Source organism: Anarrhichthys ocellatus, unplaced genomic scaffold (assembly GCF_004355925.1).
Source record: "Anarrhichthys ocellatus isolate YVR2014 unplaced genomic scaffold, GSC_Weel_1.0 scaffold1, whole genome shotgun sequence".
In the NCBI taxonomy this organism is placed as follows: Eukaryota; Metazoa; Chordata; class Actinopteri; order Perciformes; family Anarhichadidae; genus Anarrhichthys; species Anarrhichthys ocellatus.
In genome coordinates, this window is record NW_022280031.1 from 1,698,646 (window position 1) to 1,721,640 (window position 22,995).

At 42.9% G+C, this 22,995-nt stretch overlaps 2 protein-coding genes across 2 annotated transcripts; both read right to left on the reverse strand.

Moving 5' to 3' along the window:
• Window positions 1–7: 7 nt before the first annotated feature.
• shisa4 (shisa family member 4) lies at window positions 8–7,850 on the reverse strand. The gene is made up of 5 exons (XM_031852454.1): window positions 7,617–7,850; window positions 5,772–5,949; window positions 3,276–3,412; window positions 2,979–3,185; window positions 8–2,160 (listed from the first exon to the last, which is right to left on the reverse strand). Exons 1-5 carry the CDS (start codon window positions 7,693–7,695, stop codon window positions 2,120–2,122), a joined length of 642 nt encoding a protein of 213 aa, XP_031708314.1. The 5' UTR covers window positions 7,696–7,850; the 3' UTR covers window positions 8–2,119.
• Window positions 7,851–9,478: 1,628 nt separating this feature from the next.
• On the reverse strand, window positions 9,479–22,219 carry ipo9 (importin 9). Its single transcript, XM_031851987.1, has 24 exons — window positions 21,898–22,219; window positions 19,548–19,609; window positions 19,305–19,391; window positions 18,972–19,173; window positions 18,474–18,562; window positions 18,126–18,212; window positions 17,059–17,178; window positions 16,734–16,834; window positions 16,432–16,490; window positions 16,201–16,352; window positions 16,020–16,118; window positions 15,406–15,512; window positions 15,141–15,280; window positions 14,791–14,953; window positions 14,059–14,285; window positions 13,617–13,765; window positions 13,343–13,471; window positions 12,855–13,130; window positions 12,570–12,736; window positions 11,928–12,061; window positions 11,673–11,792; window positions 11,471–11,584; window positions 11,264–11,343; window positions 9,479–10,340 (listed from the first exon to the last, which is right to left on the reverse strand). Exons 1-24 carry the CDS (start codon window positions 22,055–22,057, stop codon window positions 10,230–10,232), a joined length of 3,135 nt encoding a protein of 1,044 aa, XP_031707847.1. The 5' UTR covers window positions 22,058–22,219; the 3' UTR covers window positions 9,479–10,229.
• Between the last annotated feature and the right edge of the window lie 776 nt (window positions 22,220–22,995).

Genomic DNA, 22,995 nt, shown 5'->3' on the forward strand with positions numbered 1-22,995 from the left:
TTTTTTACATTCCAAAGTTAAATTTTATGTTAATAGAAATAAAACCCTTTTTCACTCACTTTATATTACAATGTCATACCATCCATATGACAACAGACAGGTATTTTGCCAACTGATGTCAGTTCCAGTAAACACACTCATGGAGTTGGTTTAGAACAACAAATAAACAGAAACATCATTCAGCAAATGTTACGTCAAACTACATATGAAAGCATCTCACAAAGAAAAGTCCAGTGTTCTCTGTGTGCTTTACAAAGGCTCAACAAATCTGTACAAATGGACGTCGCCATCGGAGGAAACAATTTATGCTGTAAACTCGCTGTAATAGTTCTTATTTTAGAGACAAAATACAGCAGTAAGTCTCAAGGAAAAGCCCAGGCTTCTCTGATCAATCAGCAAGACAAGTGTTTTGTTATTAATGTAGAGATACATTACACCCGAATAAAGATAATCATCACCTGTTAGTAGTCAGACAGCGAACTGCTCATAACATGCTTGAGACGTCATGTTTTACAGTTCATACGTCTTACAAAGGGCACAGGGCCAGAATAATTACAGCTTACAGGCCCTGACCTCACCGGAGCCCAAATCTGTAAGTGTAACTTTGAAGAAACAGTTGAACATTTTGGGAAACACAGCGCTCTGCTTTCTTTTCCAGCAACGTCAGACGAGAAGATTGATACACTCACGTCTCTGAGATTGGTATCGATCTACTCGTGTGACTCTCAGTAAGATAGGACATATATTTCCCAAAATGTCAAAGGATGACTTTAAAGAATAAATCTACTTTTTCAACAGTAGTGTTTTTTGGCTTTGTAGCTAGTCCACAAGGTGAGAACCCATTCACAGTAAAAGGTAACCTCAATAATAATAATAATAATAATAATAATAATAATAATAAATACCAAATGGAAAGATGACAAAAATGCTAAAACATCATATCTTATGTTACAATAACAATACATTATTTTGAAAATAACTTGTTACAATATCATAAACTATTCAGCTGAAGAACAGATTTACAAAACAAGTATTTAAATAGTTAATCTCTTTTCCTTTTCTCCATCATGGTGAATTATTGTAAGGCGGGACACTTTGTTTTAACCCAACAGCACAACCTGCAACTCCCCTGACCTGATATGTTCCAAGAAATAAACACTGAACATGACTTTCACTGGAAAACGTCCTATACCTGCCATTATGTGATTAATCTAAAGATTTCATGTAAAACCAGAAAAGAAGCATGAGGACAGATACCTTGGACTGGGGTAGCATGCTGATGTCTAGACCACACATTAGAACGGTGCAGCTAATAAACTCTCATGAATAAATTAGTCCCGCCAGATACAAAAAAAAGGAAAGACAAAGTTGAAACTTACGGACGACTAAAAGCTTCTTACACAAAATTAGGAGTACCATAAATCCTTTAGGCCATCTGCAAATGTATCACCGTACCGCACTGCCTTTGAGACATAGACGTCACCTTATTTAAACATGCAGTTGGTTTTTCACTTTAGTCTCGACCACATGACGAAAAAAAACATTAAATACAAAAATAAAGACATCATGGAATCCTAGCTAGAGTGTGTGACCTGGAATGTAGCCTTGGGCAGTTCTCAATTTATTCAAATTTAACAAAAGTGAGGAAGTAAAGCATTTCCCCCTTTAATAAATGCATTATCATTTTGTGTCAATGCCCTCTGACCCCTCTTAGGTAGTGACCCCGTCATTGAGGCGAGTGTGTCAGGGCACAAGTGGCAGCACAGAGTCGAGACAGATACTTCCTCACTTTGGGGATGGAGCGACGGCCTCTGCACAAAACCCGCCGGGAGCCATCGGGCGTCAGTTTGCGGAACAGAATTTGACTTACGTAAATACGCCAGAAAAGTAGGACAACCGTGTAAATAGACATAGAAAAAAAATCAACCTTAAAGTGCCTCCTGCTAGTCGAGCTGCAGCGTTTATTTGAGTGTGTGTGCGTGTTTGAGTGCGAGAGTGTCGCTGCCTTCACCTTTTCATACAGTCCTTTCTCTCAGCTGCTGTTGTTTCCCACTGTGTGTGTGTGCGTGTGTGTGTGTGTGTGTGTGTGTGTGTGTGCGCGTGTATGTAGACGAGCCCATCAATGGCCAGGATACTGAGGTGGAGAGTAAGGTGGAGGGGCTGAAAAATAAAAGGGTACAAACATAAAATAAAGTCACAACTTCATATATCACCAGGACTGCATTAAGACCTGTTTACAAAAGAATGACTAAATCTATCTTTTTAAAAATATTACAAATAGTTGTTGAGATATGGACTAAAGTGGTGACTGTGTATCCATCACAGATATGTCAGCAGTTAATTAATCCATTTGATGGGGTTTATACTATTCATTTGGTTTCAAACTTGCATTTACTTTTATTTATCTGATACTTCTATCTTTCTTTCTTTTCTTCTTGTAAAGCACCTTGAATGACCTCGTGTGTGCTACATAAATAAACTTGCCTAAAGTGGTGACTAACGCTGCCATCCCTGGAGCCTCAAATGTAAAATTAGTGATGGCAGTAGTGGAGAGAACATGGACTCATTAGAATTAAAAAGGGTTTCTGCCCTCGGCAGCATCACATATCACATATCACCCATCAAAGTTGACCTTTCCAACTGTTGCTGTTGCCAGAGGGCACTGTCCAAAATAGAGAGAGCTCAACCTCTGGGGAACATGAATAAATGAATTGTGTTGGTGCTACAAGAAGGATCAGGGGGTCACCCAAACAGCCTCAATAGATTTGAAGGAAATCTGTCCAACTCGATTAAAAGACCTAAAAAAACCCCCCAACATCTAACATTCTCTGTCGTTGCTTGTAAACGTTCTCCTTGTAATGGGACATATTACATGAATAGAGCCCCTTGACGTTCCCAAAAGTAGGTAACAGCACAGAATATCAGCAGGTTGTCTAGTTTTTGTTAAAGATGGACATAATAGCTAGTGCTCCTCTTACCCTGGCTGTATACGGGATCCATCAGGTGTGGTGGGTAATGTCCCGGCTGCATCATCGGGTAGTGGGGAGGCATGCCAGGGTAGTGGGGCGCCATTGGATAACCTGCATATGGATAACCCGCATGCAGGTACTCAGACGGTCCCAGTGGTTTTCCATAAGCGTCATACATGGGCTCCACTGGGTAACTGGCCATGGGGATCTGCTGGACTGTGGGCCAAGAAGTACAGACTGCTGTGAAGGAAACTAGAAGCTCACGGTTGTCGGCACAAGAACGGACGTAAAGAGAAGAGGTCTCACCATCATACGGTGTCCGGCCCCTCTGCTGCCTTCTCTGGTAGAGGTAACAGCAGGAGCACATGAAGCAGCAGACCATGGTCGCAATGATCGCCACAAACAGGAGGATGGAGGAGGCGATGCCAGCCAAAGTGGTGGGGCTGAGAGGAGAGACAGAGGAAGGGCCTAAGTTACAAAGCGTTTCCTTGCTCGCTTTGATCACCCAGCCTCACGCCCCCCCCACCCCCTATCTCACTAATTACACTACGAGGATTAAAGACGGGACGGCTGTGATGTGGAGCTTTTGATGCAGACACAATCTTTTACCGCAGACCAACACCGAAACATCAAAGTTTATGACGTACACGTTGCATCTTTCTCGTCAGATTCCATCACCTCATAGTCTCACTGAAGCAACAAAGCCCTCCGTTTCAGCTCAGCCCCCCCTGCCGCCCACTGATCTGATCTCCCACCGGTCTTAATAAGCTGCAGGTTGTCTGCTTGCTGCTGGACAGAGACGGATGGTTTCCAGTGTTATGGAGGGAAAGTACCATGTTTCACTCTCAGATACAAGCTTGCTTAGTCCGGCATTATCACGATCCCTCACAGGGACAGCTGATGTGATAGAACCACTAATGAGAACGTATTACACCGTGAGGACCAAAGCAAGCTCATCAGGTCACATTCGTCCGGTGGGACATGAGAGCAGGCCAGTTTAAGAATGGAAGATGTTTCACAGGTGATGGTGGACCATGTTTTCTATGGATTTTTATACAATGTCAATATTTCTTCTCACTTACATCCCCTTGTACACCAAAGACATTCACCCCAGATGTGATGCAAATGTTTATTGTTGACGTATACAATTATTGACACTGCTGTCTGTCCACACACTTCACCCATCACTACATTCCATTACTTCAAGTAGAACTTTTGCATTATGTTTTTGAGCAAATTCCATGTCTCTTTACTGTGTCTATGGTTATTTGTTTCTCAATATTACTGTTAATGTATGGTGCATCTACTGCATTATATTTAAATGTTTTACGATACATAGTATATGCCCACAGTGTACAGTTTTTGGAGGGTTCTTTTCCATACCAATAATCTATTCAAGTCCTTACTTGATCCTTAACTACTACGATACTTGAGTTACTACCTTCAATACACCATCATGTTCAATTAGTAAATCATAATCCTATTTAGAGTAAATTAGATGATAAAGCAGGGTGTGCTTTAGGGCGGGGCTACCTTGTGATTGACAGGTTGCTAGCATGCCGCTGTCCGGTCTGGGAGTTGTCCGTCTTAGAACTTTAACCCTTTCACTGCGTGTTTGCAGTTCATAGATAACTGTGACCTTTTTGATCACCTAAAACTGAATTCATCAATGCTGGGTTGTAGTTAACTCCACCCTCTCGTGTCACTTCCGGTTGCAAAAAGCCAAGATGGCGACGACCCAAATGCCAAACTCGAGGCTTCAAAATGGCAGTCATGAACCAACGGGTGACGTCACGGTGACTACGTCCACTTCTCATACAGTCTACGAGTTAAAAGCTCCACAATATTCTATGTTTAGCAATATGTTACGCATTTCACTTTTCCTATATTTTACATGAATGCATGAGGCTGTTGCTTTAATCATGTGCCTCTAGTAGAATGTATGGCTGAAACTAACCATCATTTTCATTAGCGATTAATCTTTGTCATTTTCCTAATTTATCTTTTACTCTGTCCAACGCCAGAAGTAGTTGAAAAATGGCTCCCTACTTTCCCAGAGCACTGGGTTACGATTCAAATATTTGCGGGCATTTTATCTGAAACACTGTTAGTTTCTCCTTTGAAACACCCTTTTGCTGCCGTCTTTGCCAGGGCTCCCTCACTGAGACTTACCTGGTTAAATAAAAGGTTCCAGATAATATAATAATAAATAATTCAAATTTCTGTTTCTGTCTGACCAACAGTCCAAAACCCAGGGATATGTAATTTACAGTTATGTAACAAAGAGAAAGGCAGCTGAAACAAGATTATCTCCAGATTAGTTTCAGAGCTAGTGAAACGTCCTTATTGCACATAAATAGGCCTTAATTTGCATACAATCAATTACAATGATGTAACTTAATGCCTCTTGCTTTGTAGCATTGTTTTCACTGTATAATTTGTCAGTATAGAGACACATTCTTTATTGTCCTTTTCCAAAGAAATGTGTTGCCACAGTCCTTACAGAGCCTCACATAAACACAGTAGGTACATTATACACACAACATAACTACATGAAAGTATAATGTGCATAAAGTGTACTTTGTACCGATGGATTTATGTTCATAGATGTTTAAGGACGCATCTCATTGTGCGGACTGGCCACACATTTCCCCTAGCAGGGTTTTAAAGAATCTGTCTGCCTTCAGAAAACGAAGGAAATGTGATCCTGCAGCGATAACCTTGAATCGTGAACACAAACTTGGTGTCAAATTAATTCATAAATAAGTTATTAAATCAAAGCCCTGCTGCCGTTTCCCCCACCTGAACTGGAAGAGCATGCAGCGTTTCTGCTCCCTCTCGGTGATCATCTTGAAGGCGTCCAGGCAGCAGTAGCGCCGGTGACAGTTCCCGCAGCAGAACGTGATGAGAGGGCAGTCGAAGCCGTTGTGCCAGGTGCCGTTTTTATCCACGTACCACAGACAGTCCTCGTTCGCACCGACTGCAGAACAGACACAATACAGAGTGTGAGGCGGGATGACTCTACGGGGAAGATGATCAAAATGAAAGCATGAAGCAGCAGGTCAAACTTTAGGTTTTCCTCTAACAAAATGTATTTTCCTGCTTACAATCTCTCAGTTTAACCGACAGGCTGTTTCTGTTTCATGATTCTTCTTGATTGTTCACTTACAGTCACAATGCATTATGTAACCGCTCACTGTGGCAGAGGAGGAAAACTGATTAGGGCTCAAGTAAGGTACCTAGGATTTAAAGGACCTGCATGTCTGAAATAAAAAAGGAGTTCATTTATTAATTCTAGGATTTAAGGATTGTTCTCAGTATCAATTAGTTAATATCTCATTTTAATGAACCAACGTTTGGTAGATAAAAACGTAAGGAAAAGCAAACAAATAAATACAGTCCAAAAAGTTATTTTTTTGTTTTGTTTTGTCTGACCAATATTACATTTACTATGATGTAATATGAGGCAAAGTAGCAAAATTGTCACATTTGAGAACCCATCAGAAAGACATACAAAAACACATCTCTGTGATGTTTCAGTTCTGAGGTCTCACATACTGACAGAGAAACATTCGGCACACCGTCTTTCATGAGAACAAATACAAAGTGGGTCCTAGATTGAGCTGGTATGTTTATAAAGTATGTTATGATTTGACTCAACACTGTAAATTAAACAACATATTTATCATCAGAGAGCTGCTCTTGTGTTAAAGTGATCCAATAGTACATTGTTGAGCCTCTATAAAGCTGCTCCTGTAACGGTTCACACTAATTTAGGATGATGACCGTTGAGAGCTGTTATTGAGAAGACTTATTCTGCCACTTGATATAAGATATTACACATTGTATTATCCTGTAGTGTTAGTATTGTCTGGTTGTTTACACTACTGTATGCAGCTAGTCTTAAAACTACGGTTTGCTTTCTACCTTGTTGGACAGTTAAAACTATTGATGTGGTATTATTGTAATATCGTGTTATACATAATGTCAGTGATGTTTTCTAGGAAAACTTGGTGCCTTAAAATATCAATACTTTAGATATGTATGATATTAATAATATAATTTATCTTTTATTGCATTAATCTGCATTAATTAATTAAGTTTTAAACTTAATACTTATTACCAGTTTGCCAGACACAGAATATAGATCACTATGAATTGAAATAACCTCGATAAATAGCGCAAAACTAATAAAGTTTGATAGATTGACAGAAGGCTTGAATTATATAAACATAGCATTGTGGAGGCAAACTGTGTTGGAAAATAAAGACATTAACGTTATTCTTTAATTCTCAAAATAACGTAGCTAACGTTACCTAACATGCAGAAACCCGTCAGACTACCGTTAGTTCACACAGGTTAGCTAAACAAATAGCTTAGGATAAACATGGTGGGAAACTACACAGTGAACGGTTTAGTAAACAGTTATCCGGGCCTAAAAATAAACACCGACATCATAATAACAACAGTCGGACAGCAGCATGAGCTGATGTTGACTGCTGTGAGGCTGCCGACACTGCCCGACTCCGCCTTGTAACGGCTGAAAGAAATAGCGGCCATGCAGGCTGCACAGACGTTAGCAGAGATCCACCGTTAAAACCGTTATCTAGCGAAGCGCGCGGCCTGGATGGAGCTCCATAATCTTACCCGGAGCCACGCAGAGGACGAAGGTGAGCAGCGCCAAAGGCAGCGCGATGAGAGACATGTTTCCCGCTGGAAAGACCATCCTCGTCCTTATTTTACACAGAGCGAGCGATGTGTTAAAGAGCTGTGAATGAGCGAGGATAGCCGGACTAACGGTCGTTCACAGACATTATTGTGGTTCGGGAACAGCAAAGGAGACGAGCGATAATGTATCCCAAGAAGTGACACATCGAGGCTGTGACGCCGGCTGGGACGAGGAGGGTGCTGCCTTCACGTACCGACTGAAACGTCGGAAAAAAACAACGTTACAATAGTCATTCTCATCCCATTAGACCACAGTACATTTGGTAAAAGAAGTATGCCTACTCTGGTATTTCTACTTTAACTTGAGTAAATAATCATAGGCTAAAAATAATCCATCACAAGTAAAAGTTTGAATTAAAAATAATTAATTAATCAAAAATGTTATTTTAGAATATTCTATTTTTCTGTATTTAGCACTAATGAATTTTCAACATTTTAACGTTATAGTTCATCAATGTGGAGCCAATTTTAGAAATGGAGTGGTATACTCCTATAGTACTGCATTATATATCATATCATTTCTTATGTAAAACGTAACTAGTTTCAGAGTAAAAAAGTACAATATTTCCCTCTGAAATGTAATGGAGTTTAAGAATAAAGTTGAAAACTCAAGTAAAGTAAAAGTATCTGAAAATGATATGTATATATATTTACTTGCACTTTTGTTTTGCTACTTTATAGTTCTATAAATAGTCTATTGTTTTTGCATTGTTTAAAGACACAGACATTTCTAGAACATTTTTAAACATTGAGAGACAGTTTTAAATATACAGTCTGCACGGCAAAGTAAGATCTTTAGGATAGGAGTCAGACACGTCCTTTTAAATTCAGAGGTCTTTACAGATTTAACATTATAACAGCCTCTTCAGTCTCTACCATCAGTGAGAAAACACCACAGGAGCCTCTGAGCCTGCTCCAGCAGCCAGGGTAACAGCTCGATACAGGATTCAGAACTCTCTCCCCTCTGCCTCCACAAAGTGTGGACTGTAACTTACCCACACAGCACCAGCCACAATAACTTTCTGTATACAAACATATACGCACACCTCTGCACTCAAAGAGTTGCTATTGTATCCCCCAAACTCCAACGGTAAATGGTATCTGGTTTCTATCCTAGTATTTTCCTTGCTTTGTTTTAATACTTGTATATACCAACACAGTGTACACCCACTTAAAGGACATTCAAAGACATTTACCTATAAGGACTTCAGGGACTCCAAACTATGTCAAATATAATTAAGAAATAGGTTTCGGTGTGATGTTGAAATGGTTGTTTTGTTGTAATTTCGACTGAGGTGGTTACTAGTTTAACTGGCCTGTCAGTTCGTAAGTCACTCATGTTTACGAGCAGCATTGAATGCACCTTGAGAACACAGGCGTGTTAACATGAACTCTGTTGTATTCAAGTGTCCCATTAAGTCATGACGGAGCCAGCACGCACAATAAAGAACCCTGAAATGGAGGCAGCTAAATAATTGATAGTTTACACCTTTGATTTTCCTAAAGTGCGTTCTCTGTAAAAGGCCTATTCTCAATAGTATCATGACGTTTAATGACCTCACGTTATTTTAGCATAGGTACTCCAACTTCAACCTGAAGAGTACAAACTGTTACGGATATGTATTTATTTAGGGTATATTACTGTGATTCAGTGTATAGTGCAGGTATGTGTTTGTTGTAGTTTCTTCTTTAGTTATTTCATGTGTTCCGTTTAAAAGAACCTGCATATTGTAATATTATTCACAGCTCGGGGAGACAAGAGAGGAATCTGGGAATCAATCTGGAAAGGTTGTCCTTTTCGGGGACTTTTATTTAGAAATGTTTTCCATCGCAAATTTCAACGGGTGTACAAGGAAATAACAATGCTGGGAGTCACCATGGCAACACTGAATTTCTCACATACCCACCGAACCTCGAGACACGACAGCCGGCCGAAGAGCTTTTAATTTCCTGTCAGAAACGGTCACTGTTGTTTCTGGAATATAAGGCCGCCAGCGTTTCACTCCTTCCCCCAAAGATCAGGATGTCTGTCTGTCTGTCTGTCTGTCTTTCCTTCAATCAGTGTAAAGTCTCTCGGAAGTGTTTTCCACGTTGTATTATTTAACTTGCTTTATACAGAAACACAAAAATAACAGGCTAAGTTACAAATAGAACATGGCCAAATAGTCCGTTCATAATTCACCTGTCCCACTGTGGAGCCTCGGCCTTTCTATTCAATCCTCTCGTCCGGTCTGCAATTACTCTAAAACGGTGAGTCCTCTGACTGACCGAGGCAGTCTCTCACCTCTTCACCCTCCTCACTTTAACATCGGCAAAGTCCTTTGTCCCATCACGAGAGCGTGGAAACAGGGGGAGTTATGGGTAAGTGCACGTCCATCTCTTTCAACCCGGTTTTCCTTCCTCTACCAGGGCCATCATCCCATTTCTCCCCTTTCTTTTGCTCGGTTGTAAATTCATCATGAGCGCATAATTGATAGCCAACAGGAGAGAGTTTAGATGGAAGAAGATGTGTTGGAGCGGCAGACGGCGGGGCTAGAGGCCTATAGACTCCAGGGTGTGTCTCTCCACGGTGGTGAGGTGGCCTGAGAACATGCTGTAACATGGCTGCTGGGCGAACTGCGTCAGGAAGTCCGTCAGGTAAGCCTGGGACAAGACATGGGATACAGTGCAGGTCAACTATAAGGACATCAGAGGTTCTGGAGTCCTGGAAACAAACGGCTGCATCAATCCCGCAACGATATAATTGGAGCATCTGATCGGATTTGACACAGACAGAAAACTCTTACACATAAAATCAATACTTGGACATTTTAACAATTGTATTATTCCTTAGGCGGGCTGCACGGTGGTGTAGTGGCTAGCACCTCACAGCAATCCCGGGCGGTCCTTCTGTGTGGAGTTTACACTGGGTTCCCTTCGGGTTCCTCCCACAGTCCAAAGACATACAGCTTAGGTTATTTGGAGACTCGAAATTGCCCGTATGAATGTGAGCATTATTATCAAGTCTAACTTTTAAATTAAAATTTTTTTTTTGTTTTGCTGCCGGATTCGCGGGCCACATAAAATGACGTGGCGGGCCGGATTTGGCCTACGGGCCTCGAGTTTGACACCCCTGATCTATAAACATCAAAACCAATGCATGTACAAGTAAACAGCTCCTGACTAGCTGTGTCCTGTAGTGACTATTATCCTTGCACAAACCAAGAGACAATGTATAGATTTATCTACCATCACAGATTTTGCCAGACAGTTTATACTGTGGTGACTATCACTTTAATATCTCTGTTGTAAGAGGCCGCTGTAAGAACACAGTGAGCAGGACTGATTTTACATATAGTTCCATATTTCCATCAATAGACAGTTTCTGAATGAATTTTCCAGAAAATGGACTAAATCACAATATATTTTGATATCACAATATGAAATTAAATATTACGTGTTAGATGGTTTTCATCATAACAGCCACCCCTAAGAGCAATGGAGATCCTCCAGCTGAAGGACTCATTAACCCGCTGCTACATTTTGAAAATGAGACGTTTGCAACTAACAGATTAGAGTTAGTGTACCTGCAGATCAATCTGATATATGGGGTCTTTCACGGCATCTTGATCATCGTCATCATCGTCATCCTCGTAATAATCATCATCTGTAAGACGGGAACACACCAGGAAACTTAGTGACCCGAAACAATGTTCTACGACAACAGCATGAGCACGAAGTGGACATGAAGACATAATACAGGAATCGCTGAGGCACTGGGGAGATACTGGTACCGTATTTCTTTGAAGAGATGAGATCAGAAAGCAGCTGCCCTGAGAGGCCTTCATCCTCCTCCTCCTCATCGTCATCACCCCCCTCTTCATCTTCCTCCCACATACCGCTGGAATCTGAGAAAAACAACAGCTGGTTGCTAAAAATGTCCGATGTCCAGTTGATGTCGTTTGAACTAAAAGCATTTGTATCATTCGTATTCACCTTGACTCCAGTCGGCGGCGTTCGCCCTGCTGGCGTTCGCCTCCACTACCGTCGACAGCTCATTGATGATCAACTTAAAGAGCTTCACAAGCAAAGGAATGTTGGTCCACCTCTCTGGGTCTGTGGAGGAGAAATGAACAGTGAAGAGCACAAGAGTAACAGAGCTGTCCGGTGGTACAGCTCCTGAAGTCGCTGCGTGGACATAGTAATGAGATGGACGGATTCAACCATCTCTGGGTCCATTTGCCGCCTTACTCTTGGCAGATTTGGAGCGTGTGCGGATGCCGTCTTCAGGGCTGTAGATCTCTTCTCCCTTCACCACGATGTCCTGGAGACGCTTGTCGTCAGTGTTGAGGCCGTGCTGCAGCAGCTTACAGAGAGCCACCGTGCTGAAGGAAGAAAAAATAAAGAAACAAGGCGACAAGAGTTTTAGATATGTGGCAAGGTTGGAAAAAAGAACTGACAGTTTCTGCTTCCAGTACAATTAATGCCTGTTGAAGATTAAAATAAACAAAACAAATCACAAAAGTGCCAACTGGACATGTTGATGTCACATCTACAGGCAGGGAGAATCATCACAGCTGCAATTTTGAAATGCAATTGCAGATTTTCTCTTTAATAGATGTTGGTTTAGTGTCTGTGGTAAAAAATAAACTACTTAAACTAATTCATGATTAATATAAAATTAAATATAAAGGAAAACGTGCTAAAACAGCAACAGCTGTAACCATCATTGGTGGTTCTTAGCACTTGTAGACCACTAGCACGAGCATGATGTGACTGACAGAGCAAACAGTGAATCAGCCGATATATAAACTTTGGCTGTAGGTTCAATTTATTTTATGGGTTCACATTTTAAAATGTTTTAGGTATCAATGATGAATGAAAATGTCTGACCTGACTTTACCCTCATACTGTCCGTAGAAAAGGTGCTGCCGGCTCATCCACTCCGTCATGACGAACTCCAGGGCAGGTTTCCCCGTCGGGCCGGGCAGACTGCACAAGAACTCCAACAGAGGCTCCAGCTGGGAGTGAACCAGGTGGGCAAACACCATGATCAGAGACTGAAGAGAGATTAAAGACCAGGTTATCTCACACACTCACATGGAACAGGTTTGATGGTTCAGTTTGTGAAGTAACGGCCACACACCAGCACCACACACCAGCTCCCCCCCCGCCTACCTGCATCACACTCAGAGTCTCAGCTTGCTGCATCTTGCTCAGAATCGCTCGGAGGATCTGGTCCAGCTGCTCCCCGAGCTGGGTCCCCGCCCGAGAGATCAGCGTGGACACCAACCTGCCCACGAAGGCAGCCGTGAACTCGGAGGTCCGGGGGTCCAGCAGCTGGTTGACCACCTGCATGACGTACCAGAGGCCGCTGTTCCCTTGCTCGTCCCTCCACTGGGCAACCTGCTCGAGGGCGACGGAGACGTACGCCCGCAGACACTCGCCTCCGTTCTGGAGAGCGGAGGAAAGTGGTGAAAGAGCAGAAGTAAAAGGAGGAGAGGATTTTCTATCCAAAACAGGAATGTGTGATGAGAATATTTTTTAAAAAAGTGGTATTTTTAGTGAAAGTAGCTCATGCCATTTGCTGGAAAACATCATTCTTCTCCTGCTGCGTTCAGAGCGCTCGTGTCTGGATGAAACGCAAAAAACTCCGTTGGGTTTACCTGCATTATCGTGTTGTCGTCGGTGCGTAAGCTGCACTGTGCCACCACGGGGAATGCCTGGCACACCAGCATCTCCGAGAGAGGGGGTTTGGTGTTTCGCACGACTGTGGTCAGGATGTCGATAGAAGTCTGTTGTGCAGACAGAGGTGGAGAAAATGTGTTATTAATCTCAGGAAACCACTTTAATGTTACATTGCAAAGCTTGACCCTGTAACATTATCTAGACAAAGGGAAGTTTCAGATGAACAATGTGACTGAGCCACTAGCCACTTACAGCACAGAGTCCAGCGGGGATCTTGTCGGGGGGAGCCTGCATGATGCTGACCAGCGTGGGGATGAGACGCATCTGCATGGGGCCCTGGCAGCCTTCGATCTGTGCCAGCTCCTTAAAGATGTCCTGAGCCAGCGACGCCACAACAGGGTCTGGGGAGGAGAGAGAGGAGACAGGGCCTGAGAGAAGGTAAGAAACAAATCAAATCTGTGTGTCTCTAAACTTAAGATGTCTACATCTTCTCTGGAAAGTCCTGAAAAGGTGCCACACCCTGCAGAGAGAAACTGAATCCTGATGATCCATGTCAAGACGTTTTAAATACTACATTTAACCTTTAAAATGAGGAATTAAGTGGAATGAAATAAAAGGAAGTTGAAGAACAGAGTACGGTGTGAAAGTAGTTGAAGTCTCATAGAGAACATGGTTAGAGGAGCTATAGCAGTACCATTGTTATATTTAAGGAAAATAGCAATGGTGAGGGGGCAGATTTTGTTCTCGGCGCTGATGGTGAAGGCCGGGTCGACGGTGCAGACGATGCACAGCGTCTCCATGACGAGGGTGAGCACCTCGGAGCTGAACTGGGCGGCCAGTTGGACCAGTCCCTCGAGGATGCTGGGGAGGAAGGGCTGGAGGACGTGGGTGCTGTCTAACAGCTTCAGCTGATCACAATACCTGGAGGAGGACAGTAGTCGTCATGAACAGGCAGTATCCACCCAACGTGTTTACGTGACCCTTTCAAACTCTTTAAACGTGCCATATTTAACATACACACATGAATAGGATCTCCCTCTACATTTTAATTTCTTCATTTAATTTTCAGCAAGAAAAATATAACACTATTGCCTTAACTCTGCCTATACCAGAGGAAATAATTGTGTCTAGTCTGGACAATTTCAAGATGTTTTTCAAGATACTAAATTGTTGGTTCGTGACAGAATGTGTTCAGCTGTATTGTCAGCCAACTCTGCCAGAAAGCTTTTAAACTAATAGAGGTTTTTAGTACTTTGAGCACCAACAATGGGAAGATTCAGGCGTCTTGATGCGTCTCAGACTAACTGCTTGTTCGGTGGCTTCTGGCTTTCAGATAAAATTGTTCATGCTCGCCGTGTTAAATAATAAAAATCACATTCATACTCTGTTTGTGTGTCTGCACGGTTAAAGACACACACTTGCTCACCCCCAGATGGCTCTGACCGCGGATATGCGGACAGACGGCGGCTGGTTGTCGTGGAGGCCGCTGACGGTGGCCTGGAGGAACTGCTGGATGAGTTCAGGAGACATGGCGGCTGTGAAGCGACTGGCCGCCCACAGAGCCCGGCCGAGCAGGAACGGTGACGCCGCTGGTCAAGAGAAAAGACGAACAAGATACGGCGGTGAAGAACAACACAAGAGAAGACGAGTAGAAGAGGATTTAATATGCTGTAATGTCGATCGCATACACTTCAGAAAGTTAGTCGTTGTGGTAGATCGATGTAGGTTCTGTGTGCCGTGTTGTTGATCACGTCGAAGGGTCGGTTTGGGACTCACCTGGCAGGTTGAGATCAGCGAGGATAACGCTGGCCAGGAAACCATGCATGTCAAACTGGATGCGACCGTTCTTCACGTTCTCTGTGATGATGGTTTTGACGGAGCCAAGGGCCAACATGCAGGCCTCGTGGATCTTCCACCTAGTTTTAAAAAACACATTCATTTTCTGACTTAATTTAAAAGCACAGGTGACGTTACAGCAGGAAGGGGGCACAAAGTTCAACACGGTTTTAAGAGCAGACACTGAGGCAGAGTTTCTCCTCACCAGTGCTCATTGCCACTGTTTTTGGCCTGCTCGGCCTCCTGGAGGTGTCTGGTCGCTGCGGCTGCCAGCGCTGCGGCGCTCTCATTCTGAAACTCTGCAGCAACAGCCTGCAAGCAGAGGTCAGAGGTCACAGGTCACCATCACTATGCACACTCAGAGTGAGACCAGAGGGACGTGGAGTGAGCCGATGTGCAAAGAGCGGCAATGAAACAACTGCGAACTTAGAAATGCTGGACATTAATGACCCCTGTTCTTCATGCGAGAGCGCTGCTCAGCGTTTCTACGGTTTGAACACTGCAGAGAAGAAGAACTGTTCGTACGTCGTTTTCAAGGACTAAGGCGACGTGGTTCACCGGAGGCCTCGAGTGTTTGCGGAGGCTGTGAAAAGCACCCTCGGATACTTTTTATGTTAAAGGTGATTTTAAAGTGACAGTGTGTAGCAATTAAGGCCATCTATTGGCAGAAATGGAACATAATGTATGTTTTCATAAGTATGGAATCAAATCCTACACGGCACCTTTAATTAAATTTTCACAAGTTACACAAGAAGTAACTGTTTTTATTCGGGCTTTAAAGATTTGTTGTGGATTAAGAGTTGATGGTTTTTATCTCACCAGCAGCAGGTCCTGAGCAGAGATCCTGACAGAGTAGGAGAAGGTGTCATCGTCCTCATCCTCTACAAACTGCTGGGGGTTCGCTGTCCACACTTTGATCTGAAGAACCAAGAAGGTTAACACATACTTCCATCTATGCACCGTCCCACTCGACAGCACTTTAAACCTCAATACTCCTCACCTGGTCCTCAGTGATCTGCATGTACAGGATGACGTAGTAGATGAGTTCGGGCAGCGCTTTCTTCACCGTGCTCTTTAACTTGTTGTTCTCCAGCAGCGTGTGGACAAACTCAAAGATGCTGAACACCAGATTCTCGAAACCCAAAACCTCACCTGCAAAAAGGAGCCAATGAGAGGCTTGAAAAGGTGCTTCGAATGCTGCAAATTTCCAAACCAATGTTATGCTGCTCACCATCCGAGTCTACCGGGTCATCCACTTCTTCTGTGTAGTTGACTTCTGTTCTCACATAAGTGAACACATTAAGGAAGACTCCACTACAGAAACATTATTGCAACCTACTGCTGTAGTGAGGTGGATTAGTGGTTCAGAGAGGATACACACTCACAAGTGCCCCAAACGAAGTAAAACCGCTCGTTATACATCATGTTTAGTTCTATTTTCCCCGTAACAATGCTTTCACAACACAGACGGCAGTATAGTGATCCCAGCAAGAAATAATTAGCTACTCCACAGTTTGGCATTGTAAAGGATATAAAGCTGCACTTTCAGTCAGTGTGTTCCATACGATGGGTAATATCTGCTGCATGGAGGACACCATGGGTTTGGGGAAGTTCCTCACCAACGCCGTTACCGCCTGGGAGAGAGGATGAAAAAGAAATATGGATTTAAATCCTCAGTTTCAAAATAACAAATCACTTCCACAAAAGTTCCCAAAAAAAAACAAAAAACACTTCATGGTTTGTGACTTTAACTGAAAAAATAATTTATTATTTAAAAAAAAAAGAAAAAAGATTTGAGACATTTGAAAGTGACGGCGAGCAACTACTCCATGACTCTTTGGTCTGTGATGTCTCTCACCTTCAGGACTTCCATCTTGAGGCCGCTATCAGACGAGGGTCCATCAGGCATATGCAGAGCCTGCACAAACGCTTCTGTGAACTGCTGCACCACGGGGAAGATCAACGCTTTGGCTGCACCCTACAAACACGCACGCGCACGCGCACGCACACACACACAGACAGACAGACAGACAGACAGACAGAGAAGAGGTAGGGTATTGACAAGTTAGTCACGTACGTCACTTCCTTTTTGTAAAAAAATGTATGTGCCATATAAATGTGGCACAACATGAGGACAATTCCCCCAAACACTGATCTCTAAGAACTATTCTCTTTCTAAGAACTACAACTGACAGCATACATACACATATTTGTAACTTTTCTTTAATGGAAAATTAAATTTGTGTTCATAAGACTCAAAGACAATATTATTCTAAAATGTGTATTTTTTTCTATTCATTATCTATCTAAAATTATGTAATTATTTACACATTTACTAATACACAACTATTGATGAATCAATATCTATTCATAAAGAATGAAAGGCGTGTGTTTTCAATGACATTAACTCCCACTCGTCCTCCTGTCTGAACTACACCTACCGACTGTGTCACTGCAACTCTTGAGAGTCATGCATGGGGATGAATTCCAATATAAGATATTTTAATACATTTCTCTCTTTTCCTATGATGGTCTGAATTAGTCGAACATTTGTAGCTCATCACTTTTTAGAAATAAAGTCGCTAAAAAGGATCCGAAAAGAGAAAGTTGCCACGTTGGCAACATTGTGTGTATGGCTGCAAAAATAGTCGGTTATCGTCGGTTTCTGTCTGCGCACGACATCACCATCATATGACGTCGTGCGTGTTAAATTGAGCGGCACAAACCGTCTTTATCTGAGACCGATGGGCTGGTCTCCGGTTATTGATGATCAAGCGGGAAATCGGTGCATCTCTACCTTTAAAGTAAATGATCAACTGCAACTCCATGAGATGAAACGTTTCCCCGTCAAAGGTGGTTTAGTCAATAGTCAATAAATAATTCAAACTAAATGTATTATGCACTCATTCATACGACATGTCTGACCTTCTCCAGCTCTTCAATAGCACAGATGAGGTTGGCACAGGTGGTGAATATCTCCACAGCTCTGGATCGCGTACGAATACTGTACACCTGTAACAGTTATACAAGTTATTCAAAAAGGCAGCCAAAACTTCATATTACACAAACACGGAGCAGAACAATTAAGGTTATTATCAGCAACATAGAACTGTACAGCTCCCACTAGTTGTTGACAAGATGTGTGCATCCAGAGAAAAAAGAAAATGCTAAAAATAGCTGAAGAATAATTCAAGCGTTTTTGAAACGGTGAAACACTGTGTTGTGCCAAAATACATTGCAACCCTCCGTCGACCAGCATAGATGAAGCATTACCTCAGCCATGGTGAAGATCTTGTACATTTCAGGTAAGATGACTGGAGCCACCAGCGGCATCTGTGTATCCGTCACCTCCCGAGTGAACTCTGGATTTAACACACAACACGTTGTTAAATAAACAAGCAGACACTTAAAGCATGCATGTTGTATTTAAAGTTAGTATTTGTCAAAAGGAGGATTTCTACCTCAATCATTTCTTTCTTTTGAAGTAAGAATTAACTAAATATTTGTAAAACTCAGAGTAATAACTAATGAGAATGCACTGATCCCTCGTGCTCTCGCCTGAACTAAACTGAACTACTGATACAATAACATTCATCTTTTTGACTTTTCCATTTAAAACTCATGTGTGAAACTGATTGAAATTACAGCAGACAGAGATATAAATGCACCAAAACTGTTTTTTGGCTGAACAAGTTTTAATTGGATTGGACAAAATTGTGTTGTTACAATTGTGTAAATTTGGTGTGTTTCTGCGCGTCTTATTATATATACCTGTGAGGACCCTCATGGCCCCGTGCACAGCATTGACGTCTCCGCTGACCAGCATCTCCATCAGCAGGGTGAACAGCTGTGGCCAGGCCTCGGGCCAGTCCCAGTGGGCGATGGCCGACACGGCGTACGCCACGCTGGAGCGGACTTTGCTGATCGCCTCCCGCAAACCGCTCGGCAGCAGCTCCCTGATGGCGGCTTTAGCCTGGAAGAGGGACAACAGGAGTTTGACAGCATTTGGCTCAAAAAAATAAGCCCTCTGAGATCAAATTAAAATGTTTTTCCAAAAGATAAAATGCAGACAAAGAAATGTATTTCAGATGAAGAATGGTTTACCTGATCTGTAGTTTCAGGAGGCCTGAATTTCTCTGACTGGGAACACCAGTGAGTTTCCACATACTGCTTCAGGATAACTGATGCTAACTGCAAACACAGACAACAAGACGGCCACGAGGAATGAGCGTGACATCTGTTAAATTGCACATAAGTGAAACAGATCACGGTCAGGTACAGTCAGATGTTTGACGTGCACGTGTGGGCGGGACATCCTTTTGCAAATGTTTACTGTTTTACACTCACCTGGCGGATTGCAAGCGCTCCCTGAGGATCAACTGTGAGTTCTGCCAGATGGACGCCAAACTCTACAATATGAACATATCAGCAAAGACAAAAAAAATGAATTAATTCATGAAGGTAAAAATGAGAGAGCTGAGAAGATGCATTGTACGATAAGAGCACGACGACGCTGATAAACAGGAGAAATTTGTCTTTCAAACAAACCAAACAAGATGCCTCGACTTAAAGACTTGAATATGTTGTGTTTCATACGTGTTCCTTTGTGTGTTATGATGTCATTGTTGAAGTCGTTTAGATCATTTGTTTTCATCAAAGAGACTTTTCCTGCTAAAGCATGAAAATGATGTGTCTTTTTTCCCCTTTTATCCAGAATTCATACTGGAGAGCGCTTTTGGAACATGAAGCGGCTGCTGCAACATGATGACAACAAAGCCACCCCGTGATGCCATGTTAAAGAAATACACCGCAAAAAAAGCCAAAGCATAGTCATAACAAACATGTAACATTCTCTTTGCTGGACCTAAATATGACAAATACGTAGGTGTGTTGTTGTGAGCCTGTGTACAACACACGACAACACTGATACAGTTTGGTTCCACGGCTAACAACAGTCCAACAACCGATGAGGTTTAAAGATAACCGAGTACACTGACAGGCATGCAGAATGTGCGTGTGTGTGTGATAAATACAGTTCAGGATCAATGTCAGACCTCAGCTCTGATCCAGCTCTCTCTCACTGGCTTTTACTAAGAGTGACATCAGGCGCCAGAAGACAATGTTAGTGCTGACAAACGTCCAGAGCGTCTGCCTTAGAGAGGGGCCAGCGGAGAGGGTCGGCCTCGCTGCGATGCAGCAGATAGACATTGTCCAATTTTAGCCTTTCAGCGGGACAGACAATGGGAAGTCTAGTGGAGTAAAAGCTACAGACACCAGGTACTGTATATGTCCCAATTATAGTTATATCAACATAAAATACATTGGTATTATTTCCACAATACACCAACTATCACCAATTGTTTAGATAAGGCTCTCAAGTTCATGGCCACAGTCTTTGTAAATTCCTAAACTTTAATTTGAGACCTTTAATGAGCATTTTAATGGCAACTGCAACATGAAGCAGGCCACTTGTGTCACTGCTAAATACAATTGCAATAAGTAAACAGTTTGTTCAACTGCCAGAAGAGAAGAGCACTTAACTGGTTTGATTTTTTTAAACCAAAGCATCCACTAATAAACCACACAATTCAAGCCTCCAGATGTTTTCAGGGCTTTTAGTTACTTTCATAACACTTTCACTGTTATTAAATAACTATAAACATGAGACACAAGGTGCCAATATGCTTGTATCATTTTATGTTGTAGTCTTGATGCGTAAACATTTCTAAAAATGGATGTATACTGGTGGAAACATGTATTTAAACTCATATCAACACAACTGCGACTGGGAGGAGCAAGAAAGCTCATTTTGGGGCAGTTACTGCAGTAATGCACACGGTGCAGATAATGTTTCCATATAAATACTTTGTAGTAGTATGAACTGTATGACTGGACTCTGGGACAGTAGCTTTTGTCTCTCGTGTGCATCGCGATGGTGCTGATGATGCGCGAGGCTGAGGGAGACGTCTTCGCGGGAAAACGTGTCATAGGGCATTCTGTGGTTGCCATAGTGACCGTGGAATAAATGAATAAGATTCAGTTTAGGGAGTAATATTAACATTACTTCTAGGACGTTTGGAAGTCGGTTGGCATCTAATATGATGTTTAATAAACAGTTGGTTCAGGTGAATTATGGTGTTCATCTCGTGCGGTTATTCCCAAATTACGTAATGGAATTCCAACGCGCTCGAGACCAGGAAATGTTAGTGTCGCCAGAGCTTCAGAGCTGTGACTTAGCTCGTGGAGATTACGTAACCTAACGCTAACTTAACGTCAAATACACCATCGTCCACCCTGTTGCTGTGCTGCTGAGGCCGACCCCTCAATGACCCCCCCCCCCTCCCTCCCTCCCATGTGCTTAATGTAACTTGCTTTACGTCACGAGCGAAAGTTAACGACTACAGTTGTGACACGGCTAGCTGTGAATTGTCAGGTAACAAGCTCAAGTGAGCTCGGTCATCACTAACTTCTGAAAACATGGCCTTTCAGGAGCGGGGGCAGTTAGTTAGTCTAACGGCTAACGTTTGAACTGTTAGCTACTTCTCAAACGAGCCAAAGTTAGCACTGATGAACGCAGCAGACAGCTGTCCGCGTGCTGCTCGTCTCTGAAGAGGCCCACGCCGTTAATGAGTGAGAGCACCGATAGCTAGCGGCCGTTAAGTCTCAAACTAGCGGTTAGAAAGTGGCTACCACTCACCCTCTGTCACTTCCAGCACTTTAATCTGCTCCTCTGCGGCGGCGCGCACTTCTTGAACCGGAGACAGGATGGCCGTGAGCGTCTCGATGAGAGCCTCCTTCAGTCCCTGCTGTACCGGGCCGGCGGCCGAACCGGACCGAGCACTACCCGCCGCACTCATCCCTGCCGTGTTTTCACCCGCAGCCCGCTACAGATTCAGTCCACCACCACATCCGCCATCCGGGGAGGAGCAGAGCTACAGCGACAGAGGCGAAGCGCGCCAATGCATGGAAACGTGGAGGCGGGGCTTCACGGGAGGAAGCGAATGTTGTCGTCCGGTTGGGCCCACGTGTCTTCTATGTTTTTAAACTCCGACTCCCTCCTGTGGAGCGGGGGGGAATTACACCTTATCGTGAACTTTAAATTCAGATAGTTTTCAAAATAATACAATTAAGTGATATCAATGCGGTGGTGTTTGTATTTTAAAATCAAGTATTCAGTAGTGGGTACATTTCAAAGGTAGGTATGCACTTGTCTACAAAGTTCAAATTTATCCAGCCATTATTTGCTTCCATACCTAACAAAGCTATCAATAAAATACCAGAAAAGTGGATTATATCGCCACACTGACTATAATAAATGCAGTAACTTGTGGCTAAAACCTTAGACTCACTGTCAATGTTGCTGTCTTATAGAAAAGGTTTTGAATATGTAGTATAGAAATTTGGTGGAATTCTAACAGGAACATTGACAATATTGTGAAAAAACACCTCAAATCCCAAATTAAAAATCTGCTGCTGAAATCCTCTCCACGGATCAAACCTTGCAGGCAGGGCGCAGTTGTGGCCACACCCCAACAATTGTTAAGTCTTTGCATTTAACTGGCATGGAAAACACCTGCTTTGACATCACTGATTAGGTGGTTGCCAATGTACACTATAATGGACAGTGTTCATATAGTGCTAGTGCTTTACAACACACACCATTCATACACTGGTGGCAGAGGCTGCACAAGGCTCACCAAGAGCGATAACGCGCACATGCACGCCCATGGGAAGCCATTGGGAGCTTTTTGGTGTCTTGCCCAAGGACACTTTCCCATATAACTGCAAGGGCCAG